Source organism: Crocodylus porosus, unplaced genomic scaffold, assembly GCF_001723895.1.
Source record: "Crocodylus porosus isolate Cpor-Errol unplaced genomic scaffold, CroPor_comp1, whole genome shotgun sequence".
In the NCBI taxonomy this organism is placed as follows: Eukaryota; Metazoa; Chordata; order Crocodylia; family Crocodylidae; genus Crocodylus; species Crocodylus porosus.
Window position 1 is genome coordinate 3,246,276 of NW_017728911.1, and position 16,457 is coordinate 3,262,732.

At 39.9% G+C, this 16,457-nt stretch overlaps 1 protein-coding gene across 1 annotated transcript in view; it reads left to right on the forward strand.

Moving 5' to 3' along the window:
• NEO1 (neogenin 1) overlaps positions 1-16,457 on the forward strand; it is a 256,404-nt gene that overhangs the window by 80,178 nt on the left and 159,769 nt on the right. The window contains exon 6 of the mRNA XM_019533146.1: positions 15,059-15,195. Within this exon, the coding sequence (XP_019388691.1) occupies positions 15,059-15,195 (137 nt within the window). The remainder of the gene's footprint in view (positions 1-15,058; positions 15,196-16,457) is intronic.

The window sequence follows — 16,457 nt, forward strand, 5'->3', positions numbered from 1 at the left end:
CCCAGCTGACTTCCTGCCCTTTGGGCAGGGGGCTGGACTCGATGATCTCCCGAGGTCCCTTCCAGCCCTAATGTCTATGAAATCTATGAGCCTTAGTTAAAGCCCCCCTGCTGCCATTTTGAAGTGCGGGGATGCAGAATACACATGATGTAGAGACTCTGAATACATGTGATGTGTTAATTAGCATGTTCCAGCAGACTCTATTAATCAAGTCTGCTCCAATGTGTCAGGGCAGGCATCGGGCACATGTGTAGATGCCCTATAGTATCTAGAACATGTTCAATAATTTGGGCATGCTGCCAAACTCCTCTGGAAGAATGCAAGCAAGAGAAGGGGAATAGCAATTTTAAACAGTTTATAGCTCAGCTAAGCCTGAGTGAAATTTCAGAAGACAAAGAAAAGATATTCTTGTAGCCCAAAGGGAGAAAGCCTTTATTTGATTTCTTCCCGAGGAACTTGAAAAGTAATGAAGATGCTGAACAAGTTAATCATTAGGCTACTACCCAGCTTTCTATATGTTTATTTAGAGAAATCAGATGCTTAGAAAAATTCTATTTAACACCAACCATGCACCAGAGTAGTTTTTTTCCCATCTATCAGAATATTTTGTTACCTTTCTACCAGGAAGTGTTTGAATTTAGGATGGTTGCTATATCATAACTGCAAGCCACCTTGCTAGGGACCTGCTGTATTTCCAGTTACATGAATTTTGCCTGGCAAATCTGCAAAGAAAAAAAAGCAAATTTACAGAAAACAAAATGCTGGCTCCCCAGACAATAGGTCCCGTCACCTTGCCATTGAACATAGTAAAACATTTTTTGGTTTCTCTCTCAGCAAAACCAATGCTTGCTTGATGTTTCGGTAGGTGATGGGACCTACCAAAATCAAGGGCGCTGCCCCCTGATTTCACAGGCATAAAATGACAGCCATTTTGCAGGTGGAGCATGACAGCCCCTTGCCACACCTCTGATTGGCCGAGGGCCCCACCCCTCATCGCTGTTTGGCTGTGAGGGCTATCTATCATGCAGCTTTGCCCCTCGCCACTGCAGGCAGCCCCTTCTACCATCTTCCTTGCCCTGGCAGATTGCCACAGTGCCCTGACAATTGCTGGCTCCATGAAATTGTGAATTCAGTAGGTCCCTAGCAAAGTGGCTTGCAGTTATGATGCAGCAAGCATCCTAAACAAACGCTTCCTGGTAGAAAGGTAATAAAATATTCTGACAGATGGAAAAAAACTACTCTGGTGCATGCTACAGTCTGCCATGGTTGGTGTTAAATAGAACATTTCTAAAAAGCAAGTGATCTGGGTGCTAGGTGTAAGCATCCGATTTCTCTAAATAAACATATAGAAAGCTGGGTAGTAGCCTTATGATTAACTTGTTCAGCAGCTTCATTATTTTTCAAGTTCCTCAGGACTTAATATTTGCTTGATATTTTTCCTTTACTCTCTCAGAAAGCTTCCTTGGGGAAAGACATTTCCAGCAGAGAAGAATAAAAGAAATGAACTATCGAATAAAAGAGGGAGTATTTTTTCACAAGGGTGTTTTGTATTGACCTCACACCATTTACCCAGGAGGATGTATTGACTGAGAGTTTAAATGTTACATGATAAAAGTGAAGATAGAAGTTAAAATAGAGAAAAGTGTGGTGTGTCAGTATATGGTTTCCATATCTTTATATTTGTTGCGTTCTAAGTATATGCTTTTGTTTACAGGCATGAAATTTTTTTCAATGCATGTGAATAGTAACAGGTCCACATTAAAAAGTGAATCGATATAATCGGCAGGAGTGATAGCTTCTAAGTAGTTGTACTGCTTTTAACTTTCTGAAACTTCTAGTTGCCATCCTGAAATTTTTATTCTTGGTTTCTATCCAAAGGTGAATTTTATTGGAAAGCAAAGGAAAGTAAAATAAAAATATGAGCAAAACCAGTTCAGCTTTTTTGGAGTACTGGGAGTATAGAAGAGAAAATATCCATCAGAGTCATAGAGAAGTAGGATAGGAAGGGACCTCCATAGGTCAGCTGGTCCAACTCCCTTCCTGAGGCAGGATCATTGCTATCCAAACCCTAATATAAATTCTGCATAAAACTACCATCAACCCTGACACAACATAGACCTAACACTCTAACCTGCCACAAGTAAAGCAGGGGATTGTCAAGATTTAGTGTCAAAATAGCCTTTAGCTGAAGGAAAAGTACCTTCTTGTGTGTTGATGTAAATTGGCATTGAGTATACGGAATTGTGTGAAATTGTTAACAACACTATTGTTTTTTTTTTCCTTCGTGAGTCCCATTTTCAGTTTTTTTCCCCTTTTTTCAAGTCCTACCGTCTTGTATGAGAACTGAGACGATAAGAATCCGTGCATTTGTTTTAAATAAAAAAGTTTTTCATCCTTGTGGCTGCAAAGAAAATCTTGAAAAATGTGAAATGATTGCATCTAAAGTCATCAGCTAGAGGCAGATAAAATTAACCCCAACTGTATTATTTTTTCAGTCAGGCTTGTAATTTCTGGGTGGCAGACTTGACTCATTTTTTAGAGTTTTGACCTGACATATACTTGGCCATAAAGCAGTTAGTTGGACCATGCGCAGTGTATTTTCAGTTGGATTTTTCTTGTCAGCCTCAAAGTATTCAGCTAAAGAAAGCCGTGAGATATTTACATAGAGATGTAAGCCTCAGCCCAGGAGTTACTTGGTAGGGAGTGTTTGGAAAGGTTTTCATGGCTCTTCAGAAGTCTGTAGGAGAGGAGAGATGTTATGCTCTTGTGAACCATAGGGTGTGTAGTGAGTTGGGGATTACTCAGCTGAGTCCTTTATTTTCTTGGGCACTCTTGCGTTTCGGGAAACTCCCCAAACAAATCCTCACATCAGTAAACAAACGTGAACGTGGTCCATAAAGGTTTAACTCGTGGTCCTAGGCCTTTTCATAGATGCATAGATGTTAGCAGCTGGAAGGGACCTCACAAGATCATTGGGTCCAGATCCCCTTTGGGCAGGAAAGACTGCTGGGGTCAGATGACCCCAGGGAGGTGCAAGTCGAGTCAGTTTTTTTCCCTAGACCCTGACAAGGTGAGTCCAGCTCTCTGTTGTTTTCTCAGTGCTTGAATCTTCCTTCTCTCCCTCTAGAGCACTGCTTCCCAAACTTGTCCTCAGTATGACCTCATTTATGGCCCATTTCCTCAGTATGATCCCTTGCTCCCAGCCCACAACCCCCACCCCCTCAACCCCATCTGCTGATGTTGTGACCCCATTTGGGGTTGTGACCCACAGTTTGGGAACTGCTGTTCTAGAGCCAGTTCACTGGTGTGGTGCTGCTGCTTCCAGCCTTGTAGCCCCTAGGTCTGTTCCCAGAGAAAATGTCCCATACCCAGGGTTGCTGCTGGTTTGGCAACTCCCTCTCTCTCAGTCTCCCTCTCAGTCTCAATCTCTCCCTGTCCATCTCCTTCTCTCAGTCTCCCTCTTCTGTTATTCACATCTGTTGGCCTAGTCTTCCAGGCATGGTGTTTGCAGAGAACTGAGGACCTTGTGGCCAGGGTGGTAAAGAAGCTGGGAAAATCAGTGTAATTGAAAGCGATGTTAATATGGAAAATGTTATGTCATTCTGATGGATTTTCCCCTCTCAGTTACTAGGAGCCTGGCATCTATTAACACTTCAGAAGACCAGCTTGTAAAGCATTTTAAGGACCTACATCTTATGGAAGGTTTTGCACGTAGATTGAATTCCTTCAATGTTTCTCTTACTCCGAGCACTCTACAAACTCATTGTCCCCAAGGTATCCTATCTGGCAAAGAATTCCAGCGCCTGTGAGAATGAGTTATATTTTTGAGCAGATTTGAACTAAATTTAGGTTTACAGGAGCAACTTGCTGTGGTGGATTTCAGTGCTCGGAAGGCAGGCACCGGGGGGCTGTCTTTAATAGTCACAAAAGGGAGTGAAAATGTTCAGGTTGCTTGTGTATCATTAATCCTGTACCCTCGGTGTGTGTATTACAGCATAGTTTTCTTAAACTGTGTTGTCACGTGGTGGCTCTTAGATAACATGCACAGTTCCTGTGAAACCTTTGGTGAATCCGTGGCTGATTTGTATAAAAATGCACAATGTCTATAGAAAATAGTCAAGATTAAGCATATGAAAGTAATTGTGGAATTTAAAAAATAAAAGCCCAATAACCCATGTTACCACATGATTGCATATGTTGTACCTTAGCAAGACTGAACATATGGGTGACAGCAATCATTAAAATGTGAATACTGCTGAGAGAAGGGATTTTATTATATCTAAGGTCAAAGCTAAGTTAAAGATGTACTGGGGGCATGTAACAATGCAAATAATGCCAATATTCAAGAAAGAAAACCCTATTACATAATTTTATACCAGCATCTAAAGTTATAAAAGATATTAGAAAAGAATGTGTACCTGATGGCTGTATTGACATGCAGATGTAACGTTGACATTTCCTGACACCTGCCTGCTAAACTTTCTGTTTTCTTAACAGAAGTTGTAATGAAACTACCATCAGGTGAAGTAAGCTAATGCAAGTCATCCCTTTTCTATATCACTCAGATCTGACTGTCTACATCAGTGGGGGCCAACTTTTTTGACAGGGCCAGCAAAACCTGAGCCCCATGCCTGCCCTGACTGCCAGTCTGACCTCCATCCTCTGCCCAATTTGCTGCTCTGATTTCTTTTCCATGATCTGTTGCTTTGCTTTATGCTCTGTGTCCTGTCTGCTACTGCACTGCTTGCCTATTCCCCAATCTCCCATGTACCAGTCACAAACTGTCCATGCCACTTGTGACGCATGTGTCACAGGTTGCCTAACTGTGACTGTTCCACTCTGCTTCCAAAATCAAGACGTTTTCTCATTTTATCCTAAAAGATATTTGCTCTAGACCTTTTGGTAGTTTCACTCACAAGTATTCAGTATTCTAAGGCAAGAAAGAGAAATCGGCAGCCAGATACTTGGAATGAAGACTAATTATTTTGTCCTGATTTTAAGAACTTGGGATGTAGAAGTTTTGATTGATAAAATTTGGTTTCTGTTTCTTGTAGTTTTCTCAGTGAACATAAAGATACACACGTTTTTCATTAAAAACTACAGTGCACTAGTTTTATGTGGTAGGTAATGAAAGCCATGTTTCTTATTTAATTGGGAGGGGGGGAAAAGAAAACAAATTTCAGATGTTTTTTGTCAGATAATCTAGGACAGTGGTGCTCTATCTTTTTCCCCTGTGGGCAGGATAGGCAGTGCCTGATCCAACCGTGGGTCAGATGGTGGTTCCGATCCAGTGTCAGGGGCCGGCAGGCAGCCACCATCATGCCACACTACAGGGGGCAACCTGGTCTGAGCCCAGCCCTGTGGGGTGGGGGGTGGCCACTGTTCCCTTGCCCTGTCTGTGAGCCAGAGGTTGGGCATCCTGATGTAGGATGCTAATGGGCCTAATATACTGTTTTAATTTCATTATCTCTGTTTCAGGAGTGTACTTGGTAGCTGTGTTGGTCTGAGACAAGAAGACATACAAAAAACTAGAACTCTTGGTTCCAAAATGATACCTTTTATTAGACTAACTGGGAAATTGCAAGAAAATTATCCTTTTCTGCAAGCTTTTGGGATCAAAGTTCCTTCATTAGGCTCTAGGGAAAGTATAGATGGTACAAGATGATAAAAAAAATCACATAAGTAAGAAATAAACTTCATTTTTGCACAGAGGGAGCTGAAGTTGATCCCAAAAGCTTGCAGAAGAGGACAGGTTTTTTTGCTATTTCCCCATTGGTCTAATAAAAGGTATCATTTTGGAACCAAGAGTTCTAGTTTTTGTATCATCTCTGTTTAATATTCTAGTTAACTGACCCTTTGCAATGTATGGGTATCAGTTAGTCAACTTGGAGTTCATGTTACTTAAATCATTTAAATCAGACTAGAGTGAGATCTTCTTTTATAGGTTCAGCCTTTAGTCCCATTTATGAATTTGTGACAGTGTGGCAACTTGTACATTTAATTTGCAGTACCTTCAGTGGTGGTTGGTTTCCATAATAAATGGCAGACTATAGGTAGCAAGCTATCACTGCCTCTGTATACATGTCACATGTCTTCTACTGTACACTGACCATATCAAAATTAAGAATTTTGCAGGGTATGGGTCTCATCAGTAGCTATTTTGATAGGGGAGTGAGAGTTTGGTGGGGAAATGGGGGCATGAAAAGATACCATGTATTGTCTACTCCAATTGTAGAAAAACAAACTGGTACTCTTTACTACACTTTTGTCACCTGTTTTTAGTTTTCTCTTAATCTAGGCTTCTCATCTCCAGTTATGTTTCTGCAAGTCAGTCTTCCTCACTCACACAGCTTCTAATTAACTCCATATCTGCATTCTGTGCAACTTCCTATGCCGACCACCACTCACTTCCCTCCCATCCACTTCCCACCTTTTTAGGAATGCCCATATAGACACTGTACCCTGAGGTTAAAAAAATATTCCATAGTTCTGAACTACTCCCTCAGCTTTGTACCTCTGCCACCTTTCCCCTTTAGGCTCAAAATACACTGCACAAACACATGTATATATACATAATTCCTCCAGAAAGTGCAAAAGCTTTCTCTGTACTACTTTATATCAAAGACATGAGGCTGAAAACAATTACCACGTTTTCTTGCATACCATATGCATCTATATGCAAGGTGCATTGGCTTTGAAAGGTAGAATGTGGAAAAATCTTTTAGTCTAGAGTCATGTTCTATAACTGGCTTTTTCATGGACAGGCACTTATGTGAAATGGCTGTCAAGTGTCTTTCTGGGACGTTTAAGCAGGAAAAATAAAGACCAGTGTTAACACTTTCACAATCGCTCTCAAATTGGTAACAGTTTTTGGCTGCTGCTTTAATTCTGCCCCTCCTGCTTGCTGCCTAAGTTTGAAGCTGGCAGCCATCTTGCTGCAGTATCTCCATGCTTCTGTTCCTCCATGCCTTATTCCAGTGAAGGAAAATCAGCTTCCCATCCCAGTTTTAGAGACCTGATTTTAGGGGAAAGGTGCAAGTCTGCAAGTAAGTATGGTACCTTTCATTGCTAGCAAAACTTCATTGGCTCTAGAAAAAGAGAAACATAGGCAGTAAAATATGACCATGTAGAAGCAGAATAGTAGCCTATACTCCTTACTCTGTTGCTTGCAGCATTATTCACTATTAACCTGTATTTACAACTGGGATGAAACATAACATGTGTTTTCCAGCATATAGCTACAGTAAGAACATAATTTATATTCCACAGAATGATTAAAGTGCCAAAGTACTGAGAGAGAATTTTGTAAAGTGATGGTAACCAATTTTTGATAGATGAAAACTAAGCCATGCCTTAAACATAAGGAAAATTCAGGAAGGTGGAAAATGATTACCTGGGTTGGAATATGATCACACTAGAGTTAGATGCTCCAAATCTAGGAAGAAGTTACCATTGTATCTTTAAATTAACGTAGACCAGGAATGCCAAACTCCCTCAGGTCCACTCTTCTCTATCCTGCAGCCTCATATAAGAATGTGGCAGCAGGGCAAGCAGTATTAGGGACTTGTGGGGGTTAATGCAGTTTTCACTGAGTCCCCACTGCTGACACATGTCCCCAGTGGGGCTCTTTATTCCAGATTTTGGCGGCAAAACCTGCCCCTGCTTGCCCTGGCCCCAAATTCCTGGCCCCTCTAGCAGCCCTGTGGGCCAGGCAACATGGCTCCGCAGGCTGGGTCAGCCCACGGACTGTACATATGACACACCTGCCATAGACCCATCAGGGTTTCACATTACATCCTATTCAAAGAAGCCTGCACATTCAGGATTGCAGCATCTTGGAATTATGCTGAAGAATTTAGTTAGGTTTTTACTCAAGTGGACTGTTACATCACTTCCTCCAGCAACTTGCAGGTTCCTTGTTTGTTTTCCCATTTAAATATTTTGCAGTATGTCTCAATATTGTATTCTACTGTTTTCAGTTTGGGTATGTGCTGCTTTTGTTTAAGGTTAAATATTCCTTGCTTGTCCCTCGTGTACATGCAAATTAACATACTACAGTTAAAGAGCCAAATATGGGGAAAAAAATACCCAGTTAAGGCTTGAATGCTCACTAAGAGTAACCTTCTCCTTTGTCACATTGCATAACACCGTTCCATAAGTGTTTGTCTCAGCCACTCTTCGAAAAAGAAGTGTGTTAGAACACATGCCTCTAACAAGTGAAGTTTCAGATGGCGTTGAGTGGTGGAAATAGAAGACGAGAGTTAATTTAAACTAGCCTCTCCCATTTCAAAATCTGCACTGTAAATTCTCTAGGGCTTAATTTTGCTTTCTTAGTATTTGGCTAATGCAGTGGAGGAACTTTAAGAAATTCTAACCAAACATCACCATTTTACCTGATTTCCAGGAAGGGCTTTTTAAATACATTGACCCCAAAGACAACTCCCCATAGAAATCTGACTTTCCTAGCATTGACCCTCCTACTTTGAATATACTGCATTTACCCAAATCAAAGACAACTTTAAATTTAAAACAACACCCTCAGTAATTAGATTCCATAAATGGAAAACTTATACATTTGTTATAATTTTCTACCCAGCAGTTGCTCCTCAGTGCTGTGGTGCCTACCTTGCCCCTTTCTTGGCCCCTGCTGCCACCTCCCTGCTGTCACTTACCTTCAGTCCTGGCCCTAGCCCCACTGGATTGGGGTATGGAGCATATGGTAGCACTGGCTCCAGCCCCAGCCCTGGCCCCAGGACCAGGTCAGAGCCAGAGCTGCTGCAGCTGCAGCTCCAACTCAGCCCTGAGCTTGGGTTAGGGCCGGATCTGGAGGGCCCCCCTGCCCATTTTCTGCTTGAATTTAAGACAAGGGTTCTTTTTCCCCATGTTTGCATAGATTACAAATATTGATACTTGTAGCCCATCAAAATAATTCACACTTTATTCACAAAAATTTAAGCAGCCGACATTTAGTGGATTACTTTTCTTACTATATGGGGATATTGTAACTAATGTACTGTATTTACTTGATTATAAGACAGCCCTGAATATAAGATGACCCCCAATCATTAGATTTTGTATATAGAAAATATATATTTTTTCCATAATTTTCCAATTATTAGAATCTAATAATTGGAGATTTGTCTTGAATTTGTCCCCTTCCCACTGCTACAGCAGGGAAAATGAATCTAGGGGATCAGGTAGCCCCCTTGCTCTCTGCCTCCTAACTTCTTCCCGCTGAAGCCTCCCCTTCACTGCCTCCTTACTGTCAGACTCTGCTCTCCCTGAGCACATAGAAGTGGGAGACAAATTTGAAAACATTGACCTTGAAATAAACATATTTGTACTAACTTGCTTTTATGGAAATTATTACAAGTACCCATAGGCTTATTTCATCTAGAATTTATGCAGCTTACCTCTCTTGAAACTGCTGGAAATTTTAGCACAGATGTTTCATAAGCACACTTTTAAACAGTACCCGCTTAGTGAGAGTAGAAATTATGCATGATATTAGTCCAAAGCCAAAAGGCTCATGATTTGCCATGTAGTTCATTGGGCTGGGTCCCTGCAGAGACAACAGTGTTTCAAGATATGATGATCCCACAGCTCAGCACTGCTCAATATGTCTATGTGTACTCTAAATACCCTTACAAAAGATCCATGTGCTAATTAGCCTCCCACTCATGACTGCATCTTGGTGTTCTCATCATGAGTTCTGGGATCCTCCAGAAATTTATATGCAGATGAGGGGCAGAGCAACCTGGTTCACCTTCACCTTGTGGAGGGCAGGGCCACACTAGTCATATGCAACAGACTGAGTGAGGGGGTGGTAGAAGGATTCTGGGCAAGCTGTTTGTGGCCCTGTTTGGTGATGTTTGCAAGATATTTAAGGCTGGTTTAAAACGGAACTCATTGGAAATGGGAAACAAAGGCACATCTCAGTTGTGGGAATGAAGAGGAAGTTTAAATGTATTCAGTGTGGTGGCTCACCATGACTTGGAAATGGAGGGGGACTCCATGCAGTGGGCATTACCATATATTTTATTCAGATGGGTGGTACTAACTTCTCCTTGTGGTAGGTTCCCGTCAATATGTTCTCTCCTTATGGACCATGTGTTTTCGTGATGCTTAGTGTTGGCAGCATTTAATCAACTTCATTGTTGGTTTCCTTTTCTGAATGCATGCTGCTTTTGGTAGCAGTTTAATGATAGACAGTGTATTTAGTGAGGTTTCCTTGTATGTGAATGTAAGATGAGAAGCCTTTTTCCCCCAGTGCTGATTGGAGGAAAGAATTTGGCTTTGTGTTTCGGTAAATGTAGAAGTCCCTTTCAGGTGCCCTCAAGAAATAAGTTAGCCTGTGTTGTAACCTGATTATAACATTCTGTAATATATCAAATGTTCTCACATTGCATCTGTGATGATTTTGGTGCACCTCCACAACACAGCTGCTAAGAACCTTGCAAATCCAGCTGTTATAGATGTCCCTCTTTGCAGTGGATTCTCTAGTAGCATAGCTGTTGAATGCAGGTGTCCATGCTCCCCCCAGTGGATCCAGTACTGCTTTGAGAATCCTTCGGGCTACTCTGGTCTACAGGATGGGTTAGTTGACCTAAATGTTAAAAATATTTCCTATAACAGGTCTGTCTCATCATCTGCTCTGCCTTGTGGACTAGAATGCAGAGCCTGGTTTTGAACCTTGTACTGGCTCACAGTTTTAAATATGAGCAGCAGGATTTATTTTGAGGATTGAAACTACGTTGTATGATCAGTTGGTTGAAGATCAAGACCCCATTTCAAGGAGTCAGGCAGAAGGCAGGGCAGGGTAGCACTATGGAGACTAACAGCTTTAGAGAGGCATGAACTTTTGTTCTCAGGCGTTGTGAATGGATAGATGAAAGAAAGAAAAGGTTTAAAATTGGAAGGAATTTAAATATAAGGGACATAGTGAAAAGCTATAGCAGAAAGACGGCTTTTCTTTTTTGGTGTTCAAAGCGACTCCTATTTAGTTGCTCTGGCCTATACTGAAGAAGATAATCCTTATCATTCAGGACACACATTTGCTAATACTCATAATCTACATGCTAATATACAGATTCCACATACAGAGAATGTTAAAAGAATGTTAGAGTTGCAGGTATATGTAGCTGAAAATTTCCATTGTAATGAATTGCCAAGGAATACCCGTTTTGCAAATTCAGAAATTTTCCTGGGGAAATTTCAGTTTTCTTAAATTGTTTGAGTTTTCCATTGGGGAAAATGGAACTGAAGCTCTCTTCCTGTCTGCCTGGAAGGCTCTCATTTATTTCTCTTTCTGTCTGCTGCGAAAATGTAAATGTGATCATTCCAGGTACTCTGCTGGGTGGCAGGGGGTGGGCAGGGGGGAATCAGTCTCCCCACTTCTTTCTCTAATTTTATTTTTCAAGTAGCAGAGGTAGCCCTTTTTTGGAGCAACATTATGCTCTGGATCAGAAGCAAGGAGAAGTTAGGTTGAGAATATTCAGACTTAGAACTGGGTGATTTTTCATATTTGAGTACTTCTGCTGTACTCATTCCTAAAGCAATTAACTGGCAACAGATCAAAATGCTCTTGGTCCCTGAACACGTTTAGGTATTGGAGGAAGAAGATTTGTTAAGTATAGCTTCATTCTTTGCTGAAGAATTTGTCACTTGATATTGACAATGTAGGCCGTTATCTTGTGTCTAGCCTTCCATTTTCAGTTAAGAATGAGTAGTTTGTAACACCATAACTCTTTAACTTTGTCATATAAAGATAGGCTTTTGCAGTGTCTTTTACCTGTGAACATCTGGTAATTTATTTGGAAACATAAAATAGTGCAGAATGTAATTGCACATTTGAGTGGAGTATCTTTCAGGGAACATTTATCCTAACAAGCCATAATCTATACTGGATGCTTGATGGTTTTCAAAGTGTTCTTGACCAAGTGATTTCGACCTTTCTGCTTGAGATCACCCCATTCCAGGCAATTCTGTTATATTTTCAATCTATGAAAGCCCTACGAAGATGATTCACAACCAAGGTCCTACAGCATCTAGGGGTGCTGTGAGATTTTTTTTCAAGGGTGCTGTGGGATGCTGCCCAATAATAGGACTGTCAGATATGTAAACACCTACGTAATTCATGTGATAAATATAGAGATTTGAAATAGGAACCCATGGTATCAAAAACATTCCAACTTGTTTTGATCTTTCTGAATTCTTTGTAACAGAATTACTCCCATTATTTTTCCATAGTCAAGAAATGAATGAAAACCTGAGTTGGCATTTTTGAGCTTAAAACAGTTGAGAACCACTGCCCTAGATCTAGAATTCCCTTGTTTTAACAGGGCGCGGGCTGTTACAAAGTAATGGTATTCTCTGTGAAGAGTTCTCCACTTCAGAATTTTTATTCCCATTAGTTCAAAGTAACCCAAATCTGCTGGGTTTCATACCGCATGAAAAAATGAAGCACAGCTTTCCGAGGAGGATAGGAATTGCCTGCTGAAGACAATGGAGTTTGAGGTTGAGGAAAAAATATATTTTTGCCTAAAATTACCATGCTTAACTTCTTCTATTTTGGCAGTATTGAGAGAAAAATCTCCTAAAATTGAGTTGAAGTTAGTTTCAGTGTTATTCTTGAATGTACTTGTATGGATTTAATATGACAAGTTCACTAAGAGCAGATGTGCATTGAAACATTGGACAGACTTGGTTTGTTTTGATTTATTCTTGCTTTGGGAACAAGTAAGCTTTTCTGTCTGCTTTACCTTCTTTATTCTTTGGTCAAGCTATTAGGAGGATTTCTGTAGACCAAGTGCAAGAAATGACATGTTTTGTAACGATTTTCTATATTAATTGTGTTTTTATTGTTATGGCATTATATGATCCAGTTTATCTCCTGAGTTTGTGCATGGGGAATGAAGGGCTAAGTGCAAGGTCTGGCTATTTGAAAAGTGAGACAAGATGGAAATCTTGAAGAGCTTTGTTAACATATCAGCAAAGGTGAGGTGCCAGACATTAGTCTAGATTGTCACTCCTGGGCTGGTTTCAGGGGACTCTCGCAGATCAGGCAAGGCTGCAGGGGTCCAGAGCAAACACCCCTCTGGAGGGCATCCATGATACCAAGTCTGAGAAATACAAATTGTGTCAGGGGGCCCTATGTTTTTCTTGGCCAAAATATATCATTGAAATAAAAAAAGAATGTTTCCCTTTTCATCTTCAGTAATAGCCCGTCATATTTATGTGAACATAGATGTGCTGTTTTAATTGGTGTAACGTGTATCCGCTTTAAGTCTCCACATGCTTAATCCTCCCTCTTGAGCTTTTTTTTTTTTTTCAAACTAGTTATGAGAGAGGACCTTTTCTCTGGAAGGTTTCTGCTTTTTTTTCTTTTGGCTAATGCAGGAATGGCTGGCTCTGTTGTTTACATGCAAGTCTACCATTTCACAAGACATTTCCTTTATTAGGGTCCTCCATGTGGAACCCTGGTATGCCAGTCTAATGCCCTAAACTTTGTTTTTAAAAACAAACCCTTTAAAGGCTCTAAATTCTTCCTTTTACATTTCTCCTTTTAATTGCTTTTACCTCAGCTTGTTGCATCTTGGATCTGGGCATGCTGTATTGTACGTATAAGAGCCTTGTCTGCCATGCTTTCTGCAGTTCTTCCAATTTGTTTTCAGTCTGCCTTCTAATTTGCATCCAAACAGAACTTCCTTTTACCTAAATCAGAATACGTCTCTGTCTGTCCTCCTTTTTTTAACCAGCGCATCAGACAGAAAAGTTGGTCTACAAGCTAGAATGCTGAATACAACAGTTTTGAAAGAATCTTTTTTGTGTTCAGTGGTGGATATAAATAGGAGAAACCTCCATAGACCTTAATCCCTTAATGAATTACATTTGCAATCAGAGAAGTTACCACTTCCAGTAATGTAATCCTAACATAAAATGTTTTAACAGAGAAAGCATTTCTGTTGATGATTTTTTCTTGCCCATTTTTTTCACCTGTTCAATTTGAAATTTGTTTTCTGACCACCCTATATTACAAACATATGTAATTATACTTGTTTGAATTTACATAAAAATATGCTTAGTTTTGTGCTTTGGATTCTGTCAAGCATGGTAGACTAAAACAATCAGACTTAACTATAGACAAGGTGAATACTTAATTTCATTATTTTAATCAGTGACAAGGAATATATTATCAGGAAAAATCTGTTTCTAATTCCAGCGGAGTCTTCAAATAGATTCCTGTTTTCTGTATTTATGTGGAAGTTTAGGATGATTTGAGACTCTCCAATCAACTGGATTTCATGATTTGTTTAATTTGTCTGGGGTTTTTTGTTAGTGATTTGTCTGCTAGTATTGTGTATGATTGGAGGAATGAGGAATTCCCTTTATAGACGGGAAATGCCAAGGAAAGTTGTTTGCTTATGTTTCTAAAATGCTCTCAAATGACTTATTTACTCTTTACATTTTATTATATTTTGTAAAGGAAGAAAAAATAAGCCCTCGCTGTTCATATGGGAGGAAAATGAAGTGGCTTTCTTAACAAAAACACAAATATGAAATATTTTTAACCATTTATTCGTAAGTTGTGTAGATGTGACACCTGGGTTTAGATATGCTTTACTTAACCATTTTTGAGGTACCGTTGGAGCATTTTTAGTGCTGTAAAGATTATCTTTTGAAGACAGTGATTAAATATATTCATCTTTCTTGAATTTTAATTACAGTATTCAAAATAATTTGAATTGCATTTAATTCATGGGAGCTGAAATCTGAAAGTGTAAAAAGATACATTAATATTGTGTGGAAAGTATGTTGTTGAACTTTAAGCTTAGACTTAAAGCAAAATTGTCAAAATAATGTAAAGGCCCTAGCTCAAAAACACCATCTGTCTAGATTGATATACCATTAAAGAATCCAGCTGCAAAGCTGATAAAGAAAAAATAATTTTTCAGTGCATCTTACAGCTTCATACAAAGAGCTTTATAGTTTCCTTCTGTCAGCACTCTGGACAAATTCGTTTGTCAATAAAATTACCAATATGTCCTGTTTTCCACAGCTCTGAAAGGTTTCTTTTGCTGGCGGGAGGTAGCCTAGAGATCAGTGATATCACGGAAGATGATGCTGGAACATACGCCTGCATTGTGGACAATGGGAATGAGACAGCTGAAGCTCAAGCAGATCTTACAGTTCTAGGTATGTAGAAATTTTGGCTTTCAGAAAGAAGTGATCTTCATGAATTTTATTCCTGTGTTTGTTTCAAGACTTGGCTGCAAACAGATTCCTATTTGTTATTCTTGCAAACACAAAACTTATTTTGTAGCTTAAATTATTTTGCTTATAACATTGTAGCTACTCAAATGAGGCATTGATTTTTATATGTATGCATTGACCATACCAAAGACAATCACAGAAACCATATAGCTGCTGTGTATTTCTTACAGCAGTAGTTAATATGTTTGTCATCATAAACCTTCCTAAAAGGGACAATATATAGGTTGTCATGACTGAAGTTGATCTACCTTAATAATTGCCTCCTAGGTCTTACCTGAAAAGGACACTGCTAAAGGTATTTTTCATAATCCTTAAAAATGTTACTTTCTTCAAGTAACCCACTAGGTGATATAAATTGAAATACTGTTTTTTACAGCATAAAATCCTCTTATGTTGCGTGCATATAATTTACCTGTAGGGTTGCTCATTAATGCTGTTTTTAAGTAATAATATTTCCAAACCCACTTTTCCTTATAGTTACTTTGCATATGGGGATACAAAGAAGGTTGATTTCCCAGGGAGCAAGGACAGTTAAGTGACATTTGGGCTGCCTACTCCTTGCTATGATGCCTCAGCAGGGATTGTCAGGCACACATTATTTTAATTACAATGTTTTTTTTAGCACAGTATACGGAGAGTCTCTAGAATGGCAGGCTGCGGTGTGTATGCTGCATCCTTCCAGAGAATGACGGATTAATTTACAGTGGGTTGCCCATTTATAAAGGCTACTTTTTAAAGAACAATTAAAAAAAAAAATTATATGATGCCAGAAAGTTTGTAAAAATAAAACCCCAGTAGATGTTATTTTCATAAAACTGCAGGTAATATTGCTTGATGGAAGCTGTCACACCATGTGACCTGCTTTATGCTCACAGGGCAAAGCTATCCAGAGGGGGAAAAAGTGCCCTGGGAACTTGCTTTGCCAGTAAGGGGAGCTGGAGAGCTGCTGGCAGCAGCTGTCACCATTTCCCTACCCCTCCTCCCCGGAGCTGAGCTCACCAGCTGAGATTCCCTTGTTTCAAGGAGCTGCTCCAAATGACCCATGCACAGCATAGGAAAGACCACTGCAAAAGGCAGAGGGGCCAGGAGTGTCGAGGCTTAAACTCTCCTGGGACATATTATGAGGTGTTTTTTGTGTACGTGCTTTTCCTAGGGGTACCATATTTCCAGCTTCAAAAAAGACG